General features: G+C 55.7%; 1 protein-coding gene across 1 annotated transcript in view; it reads right to left on the reverse strand.

The window, feature by feature from the left end:
- Positions 1 to 5347: 5347 nt before the first annotated feature.
- Positions 5348 to 18084, reverse strand: part of IGF2R (insulin like growth factor 2 receptor) — a 110028-nt gene continuing 97291 nt past the window's right edge. The window contains exons 41-48 of the mRNA XM_012536407.3: positions 17511 to 17647; positions 15201 to 15315; positions 14325 to 14471; positions 13569 to 13756; positions 9560 to 9746; positions 8931 to 9083; positions 7890 to 7959; positions 5348 to 7163 (exon numbers count right to left, since the gene is read on the reverse strand). Of these exons, the coding sequence (XP_012391861.2) occupies positions 6765 to 7163; positions 7890 to 7959; positions 8931 to 9083; positions 9560 to 9746; positions 13569 to 13756; positions 14325 to 14471; positions 15201 to 15315; positions 17511 to 17647 (1396 nt within the window). The 3' untranslated portion in view covers positions 5348 to 6764. The remainder of the gene's footprint in view (positions 7164 to 7889; positions 7960 to 8930; positions 9084 to 9559; positions 9747 to 13568; positions 13757 to 14324; positions 14472 to 15200; positions 15316 to 17510; positions 17648 to 18084) is intronic.

An 18084-nucleotide genomic window follows, 5' to 3' on the forward strand; every position in this document is an offset into this window, starting at 1 on the left:
GACGGGTGTGCCAGCACTGTGTGTGTATGTGTGCATGTGTGTACACATGTAGGGGTGCCCCTAAAGGGTGTTCAGAGGTTCCCAGAAGCCTGGCCTGAAAAGCGTCTGTGTTCCCCACCTCCTGAGTGGACTGTAGCTTCTGTTCCCAGTTAGGGGCTGAACTGTGCTCTCCTTCACTCCAAACTCACATGCTGAAGCCCTAACCCCAGTACTTCAGAATTTGGAAACAGGGTCTTTAAAGAGGTAATCAAGTTAAAATGAGGTCAGTAGGTTACGCCCTAAACTTATACATAGAGTTTCTTATTTATATACAGGAGATTAGGACACAGACACACACAGAGGGCAGGGCGACCATGTGAATACCCGGAGGGAGGCGGCCGTCTGCAAGCCAAGGAGAGAGGCCTCAGGAGGAGCCAGCCCTGCCAACACCTTGACCTCAGACTTCCAGCCTCCAGGACTGTGAGAAAATTAATTTCTGTTGCTTAAGCCCCAGTCTGTGGGCCCTTCTCGCCCACCAAGAATGATGCTGATGCACTGAGGGCGGACCAAGCACCAGCTGTTACTTCTCAGTCTCCATGCTAACCCGGTAAAGCAGGAAGCACTCTCTCCTCACCTGAGAATCCAAGCTAAGTAACTAACTAACTTGCAGGAGCTACTTGGATGCAAAGCCAACGCCAAGCCTGACTCCTCCCTTCACAACCTACCCACCGGCCTCCTCCAGCCTCATTCCCACCCGTGAACTGGCCTCTGAGGGGCTAGTATACACAGGCAGTTAAGGGCGCAAATCCTGAGCCAGAAGAACTTGGTTCAAATGCCATCTCCGTCGTTCACCAGCTGTGACCTTAGACTGACTGCCTAACCCTCAGGGCCTCAGTTTTCCATCTGCAAAATGGGATACCAGGAGTATCCACTCCACAGGGTTGCCATGAGGACTAGATGAGTTGGTATCTGTCAACTGCCTGGCACACAGTTAAAGGTGTATCCGTGCCAGCTACCACCCCAGGGCCCTGCACCTGTGGGCACGACTGTAACCTGCATCGTGACTCAGGAGGTGTGCTAGCATCTCTCATGGTACCTGGCCTGAGAGACTTTCAGGACTGTTTGCATGGATCTTCTGCATAGTGTTTTCAGGAAATCCCAGGAAAGGCAACTGGCGTGGGCCATGACAGGCATGAAAAGTAGTGAAAGGTCACGTAGGGCAGCCTGGCCTGGGGGCCAGCGCCCGGCACAGCCATGGGGTCGCCCTCCACGAGTCTCTTCACTGCCCGGCCGCTCTGGGAGGCTGTGAGCTCCTGGAGGCCAGAGGCTGGGCCTCTGATCTCTGGATTAGTTCCTGTAGCAAAGCACCATGGGCTGGGTGGCTTAAGCAACGGAAATACATGGCCTCACAGATCTGGGTGCCAGAAGTCCAGAATTCAGGTGTCAGCAGGGTTGGCTGCTACTGAGGGCCGAGCGAAGGCTGTCCCAGGCCTCCGTCCTTGCCCCGTGGCTGGCGGGCTCCTCCCTGTCTCCTCACACCTCTTCCCCCGGTGCCGTCTGTCCCTGTGTCCAAATTTCCCCTTTTTATAAGAACACAGCCCTAGTGGGTTAGGACTGACCCCACGGACCTCACTTGATCACCCCAGTAAAGACCCTGTCTCCATGTCACATTCAGAGGTACTGGGGTTAGTACTTCAACATGTGGGTTTGGGGGAGACGAGATTCAACCCGTAACAACGTCTATACCCCAGTATTCAAATGAGGGGAAATAGATGAAGGATGGGGTCAGAGCACCATTTCAGTGGTTCCAGTACAGTGGTCCATTGGTATCCAAAGGAGGCTGGTGCCAGGGACCCCCACGTGTCCTGAAATCCGGGGGTGCTCAAGCCCAGAGTCACCCTCCTCCACACTCACAGCTCCGCACCCACGGATTTGGCCAACCACAGAGCGTGTGGTACTGTGGTATCTACTGAAAAAAGCTCGCGTCTAAGTGGACCCGTGCAGTTCAAACCCGTGTTGCTCAAGGGTCAACTGTACTTCAAGATCAGGGCTCAGGGTCAACTTCTTGGGGAACTTGACCCCAAGGAGAGAGAAGTACTGGGGGGACACAAATGGCGGGGGCAAGGGTGGGGGAGGCAGCGGAGGCTTCCTCTGGGGAGGGCAGGTCTGAGGTAGTGGGTGCCCACTTGGCCTTGTGGCCGTTAATCAGCAGCGGTGTGTTCTTGAACAGACAACCCACGACCCTGCTCCTTGGGACTGTCCAGAGAACGACAAAGCCATGCCCATGGTGACAGCACCCTCAGTGGCTGTCCACACCCCACCAGGTCCCCCAAGGGGACACGGGCCAGCATCCAGGGACTGCCGCGTGCCGTTCCCCTGCTCGGAGACTCACCGGCCACGCTTCCTACTGTAATTTCGCCCAGCAGTGTCTCCTTCTAGACTCTCTGGGAAGCCTCATAGCAAGAAAAGGCGTTTACCTTTCATGCAGCATTTTCCAAACTTCCTTGCACATAAGTCGTTTCCAATTTTTGCAGAACATCTTGTCACAATCACACAGAACAAGTGTTCCGTAGGGTGCCCTTCGGGAAATGCCACTAATACGACAATCCGTCTGCATGCCAACGCGATCTTCTAGTTCAGGTGTGGTTTCATTCATCCCGAGCCCCTCGCCTCTTGCCCTGTGCTTCTAGAACGAGTCCCAAAGCCATGAGGTGGGCAGAGCAGGACAGGCCTCGTCCCAGCGGCAGGGTGGGCGAGGGCGTCCCTGAGGGGAGAGTGACCATCAGGCGTGTCAGAGCGCCGTCAGGATGAGGAGGGCGACCTCACGTGTCAAGGTCACCAAAGTCAAAGGCTGAGGAACTTTCCAGACTGAGGGAAACTCAAGAGAGACAGGGCAACTGAATTGGACAGGATTCTGAATGGGGTCCTCTTAGTGAAAACGGTGTTGCCATGACAACTGGCAGGACCATGTGGGTGTTCTGGGTCCAGAGGGTGCATTGTGCTCGTGGGGGGTGACATCCTGAGGGGCCTGGGATGACAAGGCACCAGGGAGGCAGCTCACTCTCGCAGTTGCGGGAAAAAAGTTCTTTGTCCTTATGTTCGAATTCTCTGTGTTTTGTCAACCTTTTTTTAAAATTTGAAGCCAAGGGTCACAGGGTCTGCCTGGGACCTGACCTTCTACACACCCACCCCATGGGATCTAGCGCCCACGTCACTTCCCTGCTCTGGTGGAATGAGCCTTGCTCCCCGGGCCGCTTTCTCCAGGATGGCGCCGAGAGCAGCTGCTGAGTGACCTGCACTGTCACCCTGCCCAGGGGCGACGGCCAACAAGACCCCATTCAGCTGTGCTCTCTTCTGACTCCGCGAGTATCAGAGTAACAGTATGAATTTCACTGAATTTGATTCACAAACTGGGCAAAACAAAATAGAGGGCTTCCGTGGTGGCGCAGTGGCTGGGAGTCCGCCTGCCGATGCAGGGGACACGGGTTCGTGCCCCGGTCCGGGAAGATCCCACGTGCCGCGGAGCGGCTGGGCCCGTGAGCCATGGCCGCTGAGCCTGCGCGTCCGGAGCCTGTGCTCCGCAACGGGAGAGGCCACGAGAGTGAGAGGTCTGCGTACCGCAAAAAAAATAAAAATAAAAAACAAAATAGAATAAGAGGGAAAGAAACATGAGTAGCTAATAATTCACCGCCTACCTTTGGCCTTTCCCTCTACCTTTAGGGGAAACACTGCATTTCCCGCAGGGTGGTACTGACAGCGACTTCCATGGGACTCTCCAAGTTCCAGGACTGTTCCAGCCTTACCTTTGCAGCGCCTCCAGCCCCTCTGTCCCTGAGCACACGGCTGCCTGTCTCCGGGCCCACCCCAGCCCAGAGAGGAGCTGCAGGACCACCCGGCCAGGCCACCCCGCCCGGGCTTTGTGCAGCGAGCCACCCCGGGTGCCCGTCCTTCCAGGGGGCACAGCACGTCAGCTTCCCTTGAGAGACGCCGGCCCCACATCAGCCACGTTCATTTGGGGAAATAAGAAGTCGTGTCATGACGTCAGTCGCAGGGATTCTCCAAAGCTGGTGAGGGGGGTTTTATCAATCTAAGCTGGCCAGTACCTTCCGCTCCGGAGGCACACCATCCCCCTGTGACCTGATCCCCTGGAAGGGAGCTAAGACCTCCATGCCCACTTCTTGAACTGGTACAAAGGGACCAGAGAATTCCTTCTGAATGCCCGGGTGGCAGTCAGCCCCCCTAAAGGAATCGTCGGATGATCAGCCTATGTCAGAGGTTGGTGGAGAAATGGATTGAGCTGCGTTTAGAATGTTCTTGGCGGGAGCCGCGTTTCCACTCTCCCGTGGATTTCCTGGGCCCACGGTTTGCCTACACCGTCCTGACCCTCCACTTATCCCATTCCTCCGCCATTCAATGGACAGTCTCAAAAAAGCGGCGGGGCTTAAAGAATTTGGTTAAAAGGAAACTAACTAGAATCTTAGAAGATTCTAATTCCTATTTGCTGTCAGGGAGCGTTTTCCTAAACTACCTGTGACCACAGCGGGCACGGGCTGTTAGTCTGTTTGCAGGAGCTCAAGAAAAGAGCCTGAGCGAAAGCTTCACGCACATGGCCACTTCCCCATCCCTCTGCGGCCGGCACAAGCTGGGCACCAGGGCAGGTGGCCCGAGGTGCAGACGGAGAACTTCCCCACCATCAAGTTCACCAACAGGGCCAGTGAGCACCTGCAAGTGCCCCGTCCCCGGAAGAGAGGGGCGTGGCTTAGAGAACAGCCCCCTGGGCAGTGTCCAAGGACCAGCAACTCTGGGGTCACAATGTAAACCCTGATAAGACCCCAGAGTGCCTGTCTCAGGAGCGACATTGTAAAATCCTTAAACATAAAAAAAAAGTCACCCCAATTGGAAATAATCAGAAAATGAGGAGGGAAGGATGCTAACGTGGAGAAGTCTGACACTGTAGTAACTCCCTGTCGGGTCTGCTTTCACATTAATATCTAAGAAGCTCTCATTACTAGTAATTTCAGATGGAAACCCAATTTGTGCAAGAGAAGCCCTCCTGCCCCCATGTTAGCTCGGGCTGCGCACCAGGATGCTTTCTGGTAGTATGGGATCTGCACACACGGTGGCTGTTTTGGTAACAATACCCTTTCTCGGAAGGAGGAAGAATCAGGCGTGGATGAAGCTGACAGAAGCCCTGGGGGCCTCGGGTGAGCACCTACACGCAGGGAGACTCCAGAGAGAAAGCGGACGTGCTGCACGTGAAGGGTCGGCTGCCATCCGGACGTGTAACAGGAGGCACAGAGAGGGCACTGGGCTTGGCAACTAACCAGGCGGCTTTTCACTCTCGTGGGGAAAAAGCAGGAACACCCGGTTAATAATTTATCTTTTATTCAAATTGTTGAATACTTCATATTACAGTAAATTTGATTGAAAAAAAATGAGGAAAGAAATCAACTTTTAAAAATACACTCATGTTGAAATCAAATAAGCCATCAGCCAAACGGAGTACAAAGCAAGGAGCCCTTAGGCTGGTTTGCTTTCCAGGATATGAATACCACTGAGTCTATATACAGTTCTATAATGCAAGGAAAGTCATTCATTAAACACTTCAAGAAAGGAGCCGACAGCCGGGAAGGACAGTGGTCTCGCCCTCCCGTCCTGCAGACTGAGAGGCCGGCCTTGGCCGCCCCCCTCCCCATCCCCCACCGAGCAGGAATCCAGGTGCAACGCTAGGAGCGAGAATCTGGCCCACTGGCTTTCATGCAATTTCCGTGAGTCACACACTGTGCAAATTAAGGCTTCTTATAGGTCGAATGGTTGATAAACACTTTCTTCTTAAAAAAAAAAAAAAATAAGCACAGTAAAGGTGGTATCATGTGAACCTGAAGAGGTGAGACCTACACCCCCAAGTCCGGAAAAAAGTCTGACATCTCAACTCCATTCTCTCTCTCTCACACACACATACACACACACACACGCACGCACAAATCAATCTTTGGGTGGGTTGTCTGACTTCACCAGCTGGCGAAAGAAATACTGATAACTGTGCTCTGTGCACCTAGGATTGAAGACGTCATGCAAAAAGCTGCAGCCGTTACTGACCAGAGGCAAACAGCAGGCAGACCCTCCAGAGCCCAGGCACTAGGGACCCACACGTGTGTGTGCGCGCGCGCACACACGCGCCCTTACGAGACAGAAGCAAAAGGGAAAAGAGACAGAACGGCGGAGTCTAACTTAGAGGACGTGTCGTGGAGCAGTTCAAAACCTCGTATGAAACCACCCGAGCGCCCCAGCAGCCTCCCCGCTAAGGGACAGACAGATAGATTACCCCCTGCCGGCAGGAAAAAACTGTTGTTGTTATTGTGTTTTTCCTTTTTCGCAAACCTGAGTAATTGTCAAAGTCAATAAATAGGAGGAGAGAATTAAATGCTAAAATATAATGATCAAATACCCTACAGGGCCTAAAGCAGCACGGGTTTTCCGCAAACGCAGCCCTCTGTTCCCAGACGCGTCTGGCCCGGGCGCGGTAGGAAGCGCCCGGCGGCCACGTTCTATGCGAGGACTTGGGACTGAACACGGGCCCCGGCGCCGCCCTCTGGCAGCTGGAGCGATGCCCCATCCCGGTGACCACAGAGAGCGGCACCCACCTCCTCACCCTCTCCCCCATCAGCAAAACTCTTCCCTTTTGAAACAGTTTTTGTTAAAGGCAAAAATGACAGAAGCATCACGGAGTCAAAAGTCTCATTTGGTTGGAGGTGCCGGCGGAGGCGCCGAGCGCGCCCCGCAGTCTAGATGTGCAGGAGGTCCTCGTCGCTGTCGTCGTGGAAGGAGCTCACGGCCTTCTGCGCGGCCCGGGGCCTCCCCCTCCTGGCCTGCTCCCCACTCATCAGCCCCACCCGGTCGTCCGCTCGCTCCCGAAGTGCCTTCCTGGGCGGGGGCCTCAGTGGCTGCACGCCTTCCGCCCCGGTCCCTCTGCCCAGGTGCACTTTCACCTCCGGGATGGTCAGCACCTCATCCTCGCTGTCTTGGTCGTCCCCGTGCAGGGAGGTGAGGGCTTCGGCTTTCACGGACTTGGTAGTGATGTGACCGTTTTCCTGCCCCTCCTTCCCGGGCCTCGGTGACGGCAGCTGGATCTCTTCCATCAGCCACTCAGTTTCGTTCTCGTCCGCCTCTTCCTCCTTGTTCACCTGCCGGGACACAGCAGAGACCGTGGGTCCGCCTGAGACCTCGTCAGCCTCCTCTGGCCCCCTCCCTCCATGACCCACCCGGAGTCGGGGACCTCTTCCCAGCCCACCACAGCCATCACGGTCCCATGTTCCTCCTCAGGGAGAAGGGGAGGGCTGGCGACTGCCAGCTCCTGCTGAGACCCAACCAAGGCAGATGGTGTCAGGAGGCAAGAAGGCGGCCAGCGACAAGGCGGCAGTGCTGGGGGACGGAGCCCCTCTGCTCCAGGTGCCCTCGGGCAGCAGGGAGAGGGGCCGCGCGCGGGACACGTGGATGACTGTAGTTGAGGGAAGCCTTTCAGAAAGCAGTTGGCAGTACAGTCAAGAGCCGTGAGTGCATTTAGGCACTCTGGCCTAAATTTCTAGACACTTCTCCTAAGGAAGCCATCTTAATGCCAGAGGCACAGAAATTTTCATTACCATCTTTTTTTGTAGAATAGCCAAAAAAGTAGAAGTAAGCTAATACTGAACACTGTAAGAAATTAGCGGCAACCACGACGACAAAAACTTGAAGGAAAAAGAACAAAAAGTGTGTTCGGGTTAAGAGCAGAGGGACATTTTCCCTCTGTCCATTTCAAGCTTCCCGCGATATCAGTTTCCTTGTAGTCACTGACCAACAGCGTGAAAACGGTTCGAGCGCGCGCGTGCGCGCGTGCGTGCTGAGTCACCCAGACCTCAGCAGGGAACTACCTTTGAGTATTTGTAGGACACGTTTGCGCTTCTTCGACAGCAGCTGGTGAGCTTGCTCATCACCGTCTCCCTGAAAGGAGACCCTAGTTACTCCAGGCTGGAGCCGCGCCCCCCTCCAGCTCCCGAGTGCCTGCTACCGGGAGGCTGCACCCCCAAGAGCACGCGCTCCCTCAACCCACGACAGCAGGGCTGTAAACCAGCTCAGCAGGAAGGACGCTTTACAATCAGACGGACGCGGGTCCAAATCCTGCTCCCCGTTTTCATGGTGTAAGAAGGGCCAGAGTGAGTGAGCCAGCATTTGTCCTTCTGCTTTTTCACGTCAATACGATGACCCACACCTTCCCGCCACCCCAGGGCTGCGCTGAGATTACTGGGCCGACGGACGAACGCAGGGCCGGCTCCCACCCAGACCTCCTGCCCCAATCCTGAGTCCCGCTGACAGCCTCTCAGGGTCGGGATGGCTGCGGTCAGCACTCCCCGACCCTCTCTCGCTTGCCTCTGGCTCCTCGGGCAGGTGAGAGAGGCAACAGGGAGCCCCAGAGCTGGACCATCCCTGCGCTCTGGACAGGGCTGACTACACACAGAGCCCTGGGCCTCATTCGTGTGTGACATGAAACCTGCTGGACGGTCGTGCTGCCTGTGAGTGACAAGACCTTTCACCAGCAAAGAGGAGCCCATAGAGAAGGTGTCACAGCCGGTCCCTAACAAATGCTCCCCTTTTAAAGGGCAGACAAGCCAGCTGATCAGAAGGAAGTCAGCTTGTGACAGGTGTTTAACTCTGTCCATCTGTGGACACGTGCAGAGAGCCACATCCTGGGAACAGGTGGGCCAGGCCAAGGCCCGCAGAGCATCTGCCACGTGACCTGACAGGATCCACAGCCCTGGTCAGACAGGACACATCGTCACAAGGATGCAGACGTTTACAAAACACAGCTTTGGGGACCGCTTCCACACTCTGGCTGCTGACGGGCTCAAAATAAGGAGCCCAGATATCGACTCTGAACCACTGGCCCGTCCCCCGGCCCACTCCCCTCTCCTTACCGTCGCTCCTTCTTATGGAGCAGCAGGGCGAGCAGGCAGCCAGTGAGCGCCACCAGCAGCAGGCTGAGGACGGCCCCGACGGCCTGGCTCCGCTCCGAGAGCCCCTTGCGCTCCTGCGCGTCGTCCCCGGCGCTCTCACTGTCGAAGCCCACCCTGCGGGGAGGCCACAACACTCAGCCACCGCCACCGCCAGTGCCTAGCGAGGCCCAGCTCAGGCGGAGGCCCTGCCTTCGCAGCCCCGCACAGTGAGGCGGGATCCACCAGAGGTGGAGGTCAACAGCGGACAAACCCCTCTGACGATGAGACTAAGGCAAGAGGACTAGGAAAGGCGACCCCCAGCCACACGACCCTCGTCACTAAGGGAACAAGAAACGCCGAGCTTTGGGCAACACGCCTCCCCACGGCCTCTCTGATCCTCTGCAAGGCCCCGAGAGCACAGAGGCGCTTCTGGAGCAAAGACTCAGGGACGCGCTGGCCGCCCTCGTCTCCCGGGAACACGGCTCTCTTCTCTGGGAGGAAACAGTGATCACAGCCCAGGTAACAGCTTCTCCCTCTCAACAGCTCACCTTGGGACACAGCCTCAATGCTCCTGGAGTTAAGGGAACACCACGGGGCAGGACCCCACTTACCCCAGAGGACACACGGCAGAGGTGTACCAGGAGAAGAGGTACTGGCAGTCGGCGGTCTCGTGGCTGAACTCGGGGATCCCGTCCTTCACCAAGGGGTCACAGTGGAAGAAGATGGTGGAGGAGACAGATTTCGTCTTGTCTTTTCCACACTTGGAGGAAGAGGCAAACACCACATCCAGATCGCCATCTGTCAACAAGGCAGGCGCACACACAAGCACAGCACCATTACCACTGGTGTTTCAGTAGTGGGCCAAGTTTACCTTTTCATAGCCTGTAAAAAGTTTGCAGAGACTTAAAATCAGACGTAAGGGTCCTTCATCAAATGTCCCAGATGAGCTCTCACAGACTGCTCAACACACGTTATGGGGCCCCTGCCCTAAGTCAGAATGTGGGAAAGACTTGAACCTTATCCAAAAAGAGGTCTGGCCTTTGTCCTCCGCTAACAGTATGACCTGGAGGGGGGGCTGCCTACACGGTATCAGTGCACCTGGAGACCGAGGTTGACCAACCAACCAACCAACCAACCAGCCAGCCAGTCAGCCAACCAACCCACCAGTCAACCAACGAATCAGTTAACCAACCAACCAGCCAGTCAGCCAACCCACCAGTCAACCAACGAATCAGTTAACTAACCAACCAGCCAGTCAACCAACTAATCAGTTGACCAACCAACCAGCCAGTCAGCCAACCCACCACTCAACCAACGAATCAGTTAACCAACCAACCAGCCAGTCAACCAACGAATCAGTTAACCAACCAACCAGCCAGTCAACCAACCCACCAGTCAACCAACAAATCAGTTAACCAACCAACCAGCCAGTCAAGCAACAAATCAGTTAACCAACCAACCAGCCAACCAACCAGCCAGTCAACCAACCAACCAACCAAGTGATCAATCAGTCAAGCCTACGTAATGAAGCCCCAATAAAACCTCTGGACACTGAGGGATGGGTGGGCTTCCCTGGTCAGCTCCTGAGCTCTTGTGTGTGCGTTGTCACGTTTATGCTGAGAACATAACACGTCCTGATTCCACAGGGAGAAGACACCAGAAGCGTCTGGCTCCCTCCCAGACCGTACCCTACACACTTCTCCCACTGGCCGACTTGACTCTACGTCCTTTCATTGTAATAAACTGTACGCACGACTGAAACAGCTCTCGGTTCTGAGCATCCGTCTAGTGAATTATCCAATCTGAGGCGGGGATGGAGCCCCCTGAACTTGCAGCTGGCGTCAGAAGTGAGAGGAGCTTGTGTGGACTCTGCCTTGTGTGGACAACTTTGTGGTTGGAGACTCAAAATCCTCACGACCGGCCACCACTGGAGCACCAGGGAGTGCAGCGTGTGCAGCAACACGCTCGGAGGGCGGCCGAGACCCGGCCCCGCGGGCTGGGCTCGGGAACGCCCCGCGTGTCCTCACTCATAACTGTCTGAGCCATGACCCGAGTGGGCTGTCCCCCAGGCTGGAACGAGGGCACAAACTGGTGAGCCAGTGAGGGGCCGAGGTGGCAGCTCTGAATCTCAGCCAGAGACGGGCTTTGCGGCTTCCCACTCTTGCCCACTCGGATGCATGCAGACTCGTGAAGGGCGTTAAACTGCATTCTTCCTGAAATGTGGACGAAGGCTTAAAACTAAACCTACTTCCTAGCGCTGGTGAATGAAGGCAGTGAAAACATCTGAAATGATTTCGTTAACCAAGAATAAACAAACGTGTGCACCCAAGTGTGTGTGTACATATAGACGCACGCACACCCTGAAGCTGGGGGGCCGCAGGAGGCCAACTAGACTAGATGCAGGCCGTACGGACGCGAAGGTTCTCACTCTAGTGGCTGGGCCCCTGACCTGGGCTGTGGCGTGGAGCCTGACCACTGCTGCAGGCACACCCGCAGCTGCGCCCCTGGGTGTGAGAAGGGAGCACGTCGCTGGGACAGGCAGCAGGAGGAGGATAGGGCAGGCAGAGGCAGTCCAGCGGGAAGGCCCGTGCAGTGGCGGCGTGGGACCTACAGGGGCGCGTGAGTAACCTGATGGCTGGGTCTGGGTGCATTTGCAGGACCAGCTGCTAAGAAAACGGGAGTCTGTCAAAATCTTCCAGGCTGTGTTCAAAAGAGCTTGGACTTTCCTTCTCTGCAGAGCAGTGGCCTTGGAGGCGTTCAAAGCAGCCCTTCAGTCAGTCAACAAACATTTACCAAGCGCTTACTACAGGGCCAGGCCCTGAGGACAGCACCTCAAGAGAGGGCCCAACGCCACTGCACGACTCCAGCATCTGACCCAGAATCACCGGAAGAGAACAGGGGACCAGCGGGCTGACCCTATGACAGGGAATCACGGAAGCGAGCCAGACTGACCTGGCAGGTCTCTGCCCGGCCCCTGGTGGGCGCTGTCAAGTGCAGCGACCAGCTCGGTGCCTGAGCACGGACACGCCCTCTTCTAGCTACACCTACTCAGGGAGCAGCTGCTCCCCCCTCCTCGCCGGGAATCTCTCTCTCAGCAGCCCTTTGAGGTCGAAGTCAGCTGGTTTTGTAAACACATTTAATTGTTTAAAAAGCGAGTTCATTCACCTCGTTCAAAAATCACATCATGGGGCTCCCCTGGTGGTGCAGTGGTTGAGAGTCCGCCTGCCAATGCAGGGGACACGGGTTCGAGCCCTGGTCTGGGAGGATCCCACATGCCACGGAGCAACTGGGCCCGTGAGCCACGGCCACTGAGCCTGCGCATCTGGAGCCTGTGCTCCGCAACAAGAGAGGCTGCGAGAGTGAGAGGCCCGCGCACCGCGATGAAGAGCGGGCCCCGCTCGCCACAACTAGAGAAAGCCCTCGCACAGAAACGAAGACCCAACACAGCCATAAATAAATTAATTAATTTAAAAGAAAATCAAATCATGAAATGGTATATAGTGAAAGACTAGCTGTTTAATACAAAAGCACATGAGCTGCCTCCTGGAAATATTCTTTCAAGGTCAAGAAGGAATTAGGAAAGAAGTAAGCGAGGGCAATTAAGAGGTACAAACTTCCAGGCGCAAAATAAATGAGTCACGGGTATGAAGTGTAGAGTGTGGGGAATATGGTCAATAATTACGTAATATCTTCGTGTGGTGACACATGGTAACCAGACTTAGCGGGGTGATCATTTTGAAATAGCATTGTAGGTCAACTGTACTTCAAAAAAACACAAACTCACAGAAAAAGAGATTAGATTTGCGGTTACCGGGGGAAGAGGCTGTGGGGAGAGGAAACTGGATGAAGGTGGTCAAAAGGTACAAACTTCTAATTCTAAATTAATAACAGGGATATCATACGCTACATGCTAAACATAATTAACCCTGCTGTGTGTTATATCTGAAAGTCACTAGGGGTGTGAATCCTAAGAGTTCTCATCACAAGAAAAAAAAAATTTGTTTTTCTCTTTAATTTTGTGTCCACATGAGATGACAGATGTTCATTAAACTTGCGGTCATCATTTCATGATGTATGTAAGTCAAATCATGATGCTGCGCCCCTTAAACTTATACAGTGCTGTATGTCAATTGTATTTCAATAAAGCTGGAAGGGAACAAAAGGAACAAAGGAGAAGCTCCCTCAGCGCAGCGGCGCGCCCTCCCCTCCGCACCCACCCAAACACCTGGGTCAGGCCTCTCTTTTCTTCTCATCCTTCTGACAAACACGAAACCTCTTACCCTTCTACAGTAACATCTGAAGTTTCAAAATAAAGATGTATTGTGACAAAAACTAAACCGAAGGGAATTCCGGATGTGGCCATGCACACCCACCTCACCACCTCTGGTTTAGACCAGGTTTTGCTTGTTTGTTTAGGAGGTGAATCTTCCCTACAGTGAACCGCTCGGGTCTGACACACGCTGCTCAGTCCGCTATGACAGCGCGTGTCAAGACACAGGATCGGACCCAGGGCTTTTGTGCTAAAACTGATCTGACGTTTCAACCGCAGGGCGTTTGTTCATGAAAATGTGTTACAGATCCTCCAAGGAAGTTAAACGTGGCACATGGATGGAGAGTTACCTTGAACGTAGTATTTGGTTTTGTCCGAAGTCCCAACTTTCCTACTGAAGTGCTGGTCGTTGGGCTTCACCTGACAGATGTTGGCCCCGGAGCATGCGGGGTTCGTGGAGCTCGTGATGGAGGACAGCTGGATCTCGTACAGGTACTTGTCCCCATTCGTTCTCATGTCCCCAGAGGCGCTGAATCGCCTAAAGAGACAGTAAAGGTCGGGTGACTCCAACGGTCCTTCAAGAGAGCCCTTTGTCACCTGGACCCAAAGCCCAGGTACGGGGCAGGGCTGCAGGATACTGCCGAGGGCACCTGCCGTCTCTCCGTCCTACTGCCCACCCCTCGGTGCCCTGGGCTTCGCTGTGCTGTTCTCAGGTGCTGTGCCCTGCACCATGCCCGCTTCCCCCTGCCCAGGCACAGCCCCGGACCCCGAGACCCACCCAGTGACACCGCTGAGCAACTGACTTTTTAATTCACAAACTAGTAAGCCCAGAAGTTCCTCATCAAAAATTGTTTCAGAAGGTTCCAGCTCCAACCCCTGGGCGAGGGAGGAGGGGCGACTTTATTTTTATGCTCAAGAGAACTCAGCACCTTTGGTGTCACACTCAGTAGCTGGGCAGTGCTTGCCCTCTGCTTGAGCGAAATATGACGACTACCTGGAAACAGTAACTAAAACACACAAACACTTGGGCCTCTTTATCTCGCGGCCCTCGGCCGGGGAGAGATCTGAATACATGGCCGCGCCCGGAAGGAAAATGCTCCACTGACTTGAAATAAATGTCCCCGAGGCTGAAGCTCCTGCCGTTGGCCGGGTTGGTGATGGTCCCGTTCACCATCTGCACCTCCTGCGGCTTCACGGCGCAGGCTGCGCGCGAGTCCCAGCTGAAGTGGTAGGTGCAGCTGTCCACGTCGAACCTGCAGGCGGCACACAGACCACGGTCACGGCCACCCTCCCAAACCGGAGGACGCCGCCGAGCTAGGAGGGCGACTTACGGTCAGGAAGATGCCCACCCAGCGTATCTGCCACGTGGAAAAGCAGGCAAGCGCTTGTGTGTGTTCTTAAAATTTAGAAACTGTGCAACGTCTAAAAGCTGGAACGATTTGCTCCTAGACTTTTGAGTATTTGCTTTACAAGCGCCTCACGCTCTCCAACTGACTGAATCCTTTGACAACGCCTGGGTCTCCCCTTTCCCAAGCCCAGTTTCTGGAAGGAATCGGTCGGTTCACAAACACAGCAGCTCACACGCTCCCTCTGCTGGCCAAACGGTGCCGCCCCCAGCCCCAGACACGGAGCTGCCCAGACATTTCCAGGATAGTCCAAGAGCAAGCATCCCAGGTGCCACCGTGCCGGCCGCGGGGCCCAGACAGGCTGCTTGAACAGCTGGCCTTGGGTGGCACCCATCAATGCCCTTTTGGTTACACTGTGACATTCAAAGCCGGAAGCCGGTGAAATCCTGTTTTTATGCCTGTCGCAGCCCCCATCCAGGGAACTTTCCCTGTGCGGGGCAGCCCCGGCTCCACCAGGCCGCGGGTCTCAGCGGCCGGTGCCCCTCGCCGCCCCCAAGGGGAAACCACGGGGAGAAATTCCGACGGGATCCCGGCACACCCTGCGCACAGCTTCCCTGGGGGACCCCCTCCCCTCACCTTGTGAACGAAGGCCGGCCCACTGTCTTCGCACAGGTCAGCTCGATGACGGCGGATGCCGTCTTATTGTCACCACACTGATGGCCTTTTGAGTAAGTCACGATGACTCTGTCATCTGAAACACAAACGACAGAACTGACGCTATTTCCAGGGCATCGCCGGAGCCCCAGCGTCAGAAGCAAATCCTGCATCACGAACAAACGTCTGTGCCTCTGGGGACTTGTTACGCGGGTCACCAGCACCGCCAGGCCTGGCGACCACGCCCGGCCTGCGTCGCTGCCCGTACAGCAAGAGGCGACCGGGCTTCAGACCCCAGCCGACCCCCGCTCGCCGTCTCCTCACCTGTGCGGCCGGGAGACCCCCGCAGCGTGCGGTCCGGGGCCAAGCGGGGAGCACCCGGTGCAGCGTGCACACAGGGCCCCCGCCGTGCGCAACTTCTGTGCCGTTTTAGGCGCTTCCCCACCCCGAGCCTCCCGGGCAGGACAGGGCAGGCGCCAGACGTCCACCCTCCAGCGTGACACTCCACACACAACAGCTCTGGTTTCCTCAGGCCCCCTGGCTCCACGTGGAGCTCTTTCTGCTTCTGAAGATGACGTGGTCAAAGAACCAGGGGAAGCCCAGCCTGCAGGGGCCGCGAAAAGCAAGGCCGTGCTTCCAGGGGCACGTCTCACAGGGGCCAGCAACTCCGACCGGCAGCCGAGAGCTGTCCTGGGGGTGCCCGAGGCCAGCCCGGCTCAGCGCACAGACGGTGGCTCTCGGGGCCAGCACGGGGCAGTCCTCCGGCCTGACCCTCACATACCCGACCCATGTCCTTCAAGGCAGGGGATGCGGAGGGGACGGCACCCGCTGCCCAGGTGTTCTCCGGGGCGTGGCCAAGGCACGGGGACCCCTCGACAGGAGGTGATGCCCACACTCCCGGACCCACCCAGGCTCAAGGCTGCTCTGGGTGAGTTTGTTTTAAATATTGGGCTTTGGTGAAAGTTTTGTTAAGAAAGGGTTTCACAGCTTTGAAGAGAAATTCTTAAACTTCTGGAACGTGGAACCAACAGGTTTAGGTCTTGATGAAGTGCCGCTAGCCCCATACTAGATGAACAACACACTCAACCTTCCACACATCCAGTTACCCAACCTGTGAAATGGAGTCTAACACCTACCCGGGCCACTGAGGACGACACGTGTACACACGCGTAAATCGCACACGTATAAAGCCTGGTTGCCAGGAATGTTAATTCCTGGGACAAGAGTCCAACTCTTCGCCCCACAAGGTCACACCCCCTAAATGCTCATGGGGGTCACGGCGACTGGCCTTAGATGGTCGTCCTCTTGGGGCCTAAGGGTAAGACCCCGCCTGGCGCGTCAGGGAACAGGTTTTACTAGCTCATCTTTTCCCGAGGCTTCAACGTTCTAGGTTTTCTCACCTGGCTGCGGGAAACCGAGGGAGAGACGGGTCAAATATCTACATGTGAGGATGAGACAGCAGGGACAGACCCACCTGCAGCCCCATGCCCTTCGTGGCAGCTACGGCCAAGATCTCCAACGGAGGGCGAGCCGTGGGCCAGGAGGTCTGGCCACTCCTGCCGGGGGGTGGGGGGTGACTCGCCCCACTTCCAACCTGCAGAGTCGGGGTTTTTCTCAAGGGTGACAGTGGTTCCCCAGAATTCCTTTTCTCCCTGTCAACAGCTGGAGTGGACATAGGCTCCCCGTGTTCTAATGAGGACAGCTCAGGGACCCCCTCCAGCCAGCCAGGCACAGTGAGCGTTGTTTCTTCCTCGTCCTCCCAACGCACCTGACTGCTCCTAAACTAAGAAAACCCTGCCTTTTCCTTTTACGTGATGAAAGAATCTTTCAACAACCAACTGCAAGATGAATCTTCTATTAAAACTACTAAGACAAGCTTCATTTTGTGTTTCCGAATTAAAACATTACGAAAATGTACCCTGAATCGTCTTTACCAGGTTCTCTCATGCCATCGTTCGGCTTCCCCGGACAAACACCTGCATATATACACGGAGGCTGGTGCAGGGACTCAGGAACCCTGAACGTTCTGCCCTCCTCCTGAGGACAAATACCTTCCCAAGATCGCCCAGTGCTCTAGACACACAGACTAGGTACCTGCCGTCCCGGAGGATACAGAGCAGTACCTATTCTGATGCTCCGGGAGGCGCCAAGTGCCTGAGAAACAGTTGCTGAAAATGACACTTGGAGGCTTCAACCAAAGCCAGTGCTGACCCTCTGGTCACAGGAGGACACCTCCACATTCCCGAATCTGACACAACACCTGTGACCATGCGACAAGGGTCCAGGCCTTACCTATGACGTCCAGCTTCTGCGTGTGAACGAGCCCCAAGACCTGGACGTCGCCAGAGGGGCTCTTTCTGCAAACGCTGGCTCTTTCAGAGCAGTCCAGGGGCCCTTTGTATATTTTTTGACACAAATTGATGTAGTACCTGTAAAATGACACAGAGAGAGAGGCAAGGTCAGTGTCTGTCCTGTGCACTCAGAGGCAGCTCCTTCCATTCCTTTCAGAAAAGGTAATCGCTCTGATAGCCAAGGATTTCACAGCACCTCTGGACGCAGCACTGAAACAGGTCTCTGGGTAAAGAAAGGCCAAAGAGCGGCTGGATGCCAAAGAAGCGAGTGTGCCAACCAGGCACGCGGGGTGACCCGAGACCCGGGTGGTTTAGAGTCAGGACAGGCAGCAGCTCAAACCCCGGCAAGTCGTGCCCTCGCTTACGGCTTAGGCCCTCCAGTTCCACGCTCCCCCCTGCCGTGTGGACGGAAGGATCCCGGAGCGCCTGGGGGACGGCTCTATGCAGGGAGCAGTCAGTGCAGCTAACCCACCGCGGGCCAGCATGGCCTAGGGACTTGGGGTAGCAGAGCTGGG

Source organism: Orcinus orca, chromosome 12 (assembly GCF_937001465.1).
Source record: "Orcinus orca chromosome 12, mOrcOrc1.1, whole genome shotgun sequence".
In the NCBI taxonomy this organism is placed as follows: domain Eukaryota; kingdom Metazoa; phylum Chordata; class Mammalia; order Artiodactyla; family Delphinidae; genus Orcinus; species Orcinus orca.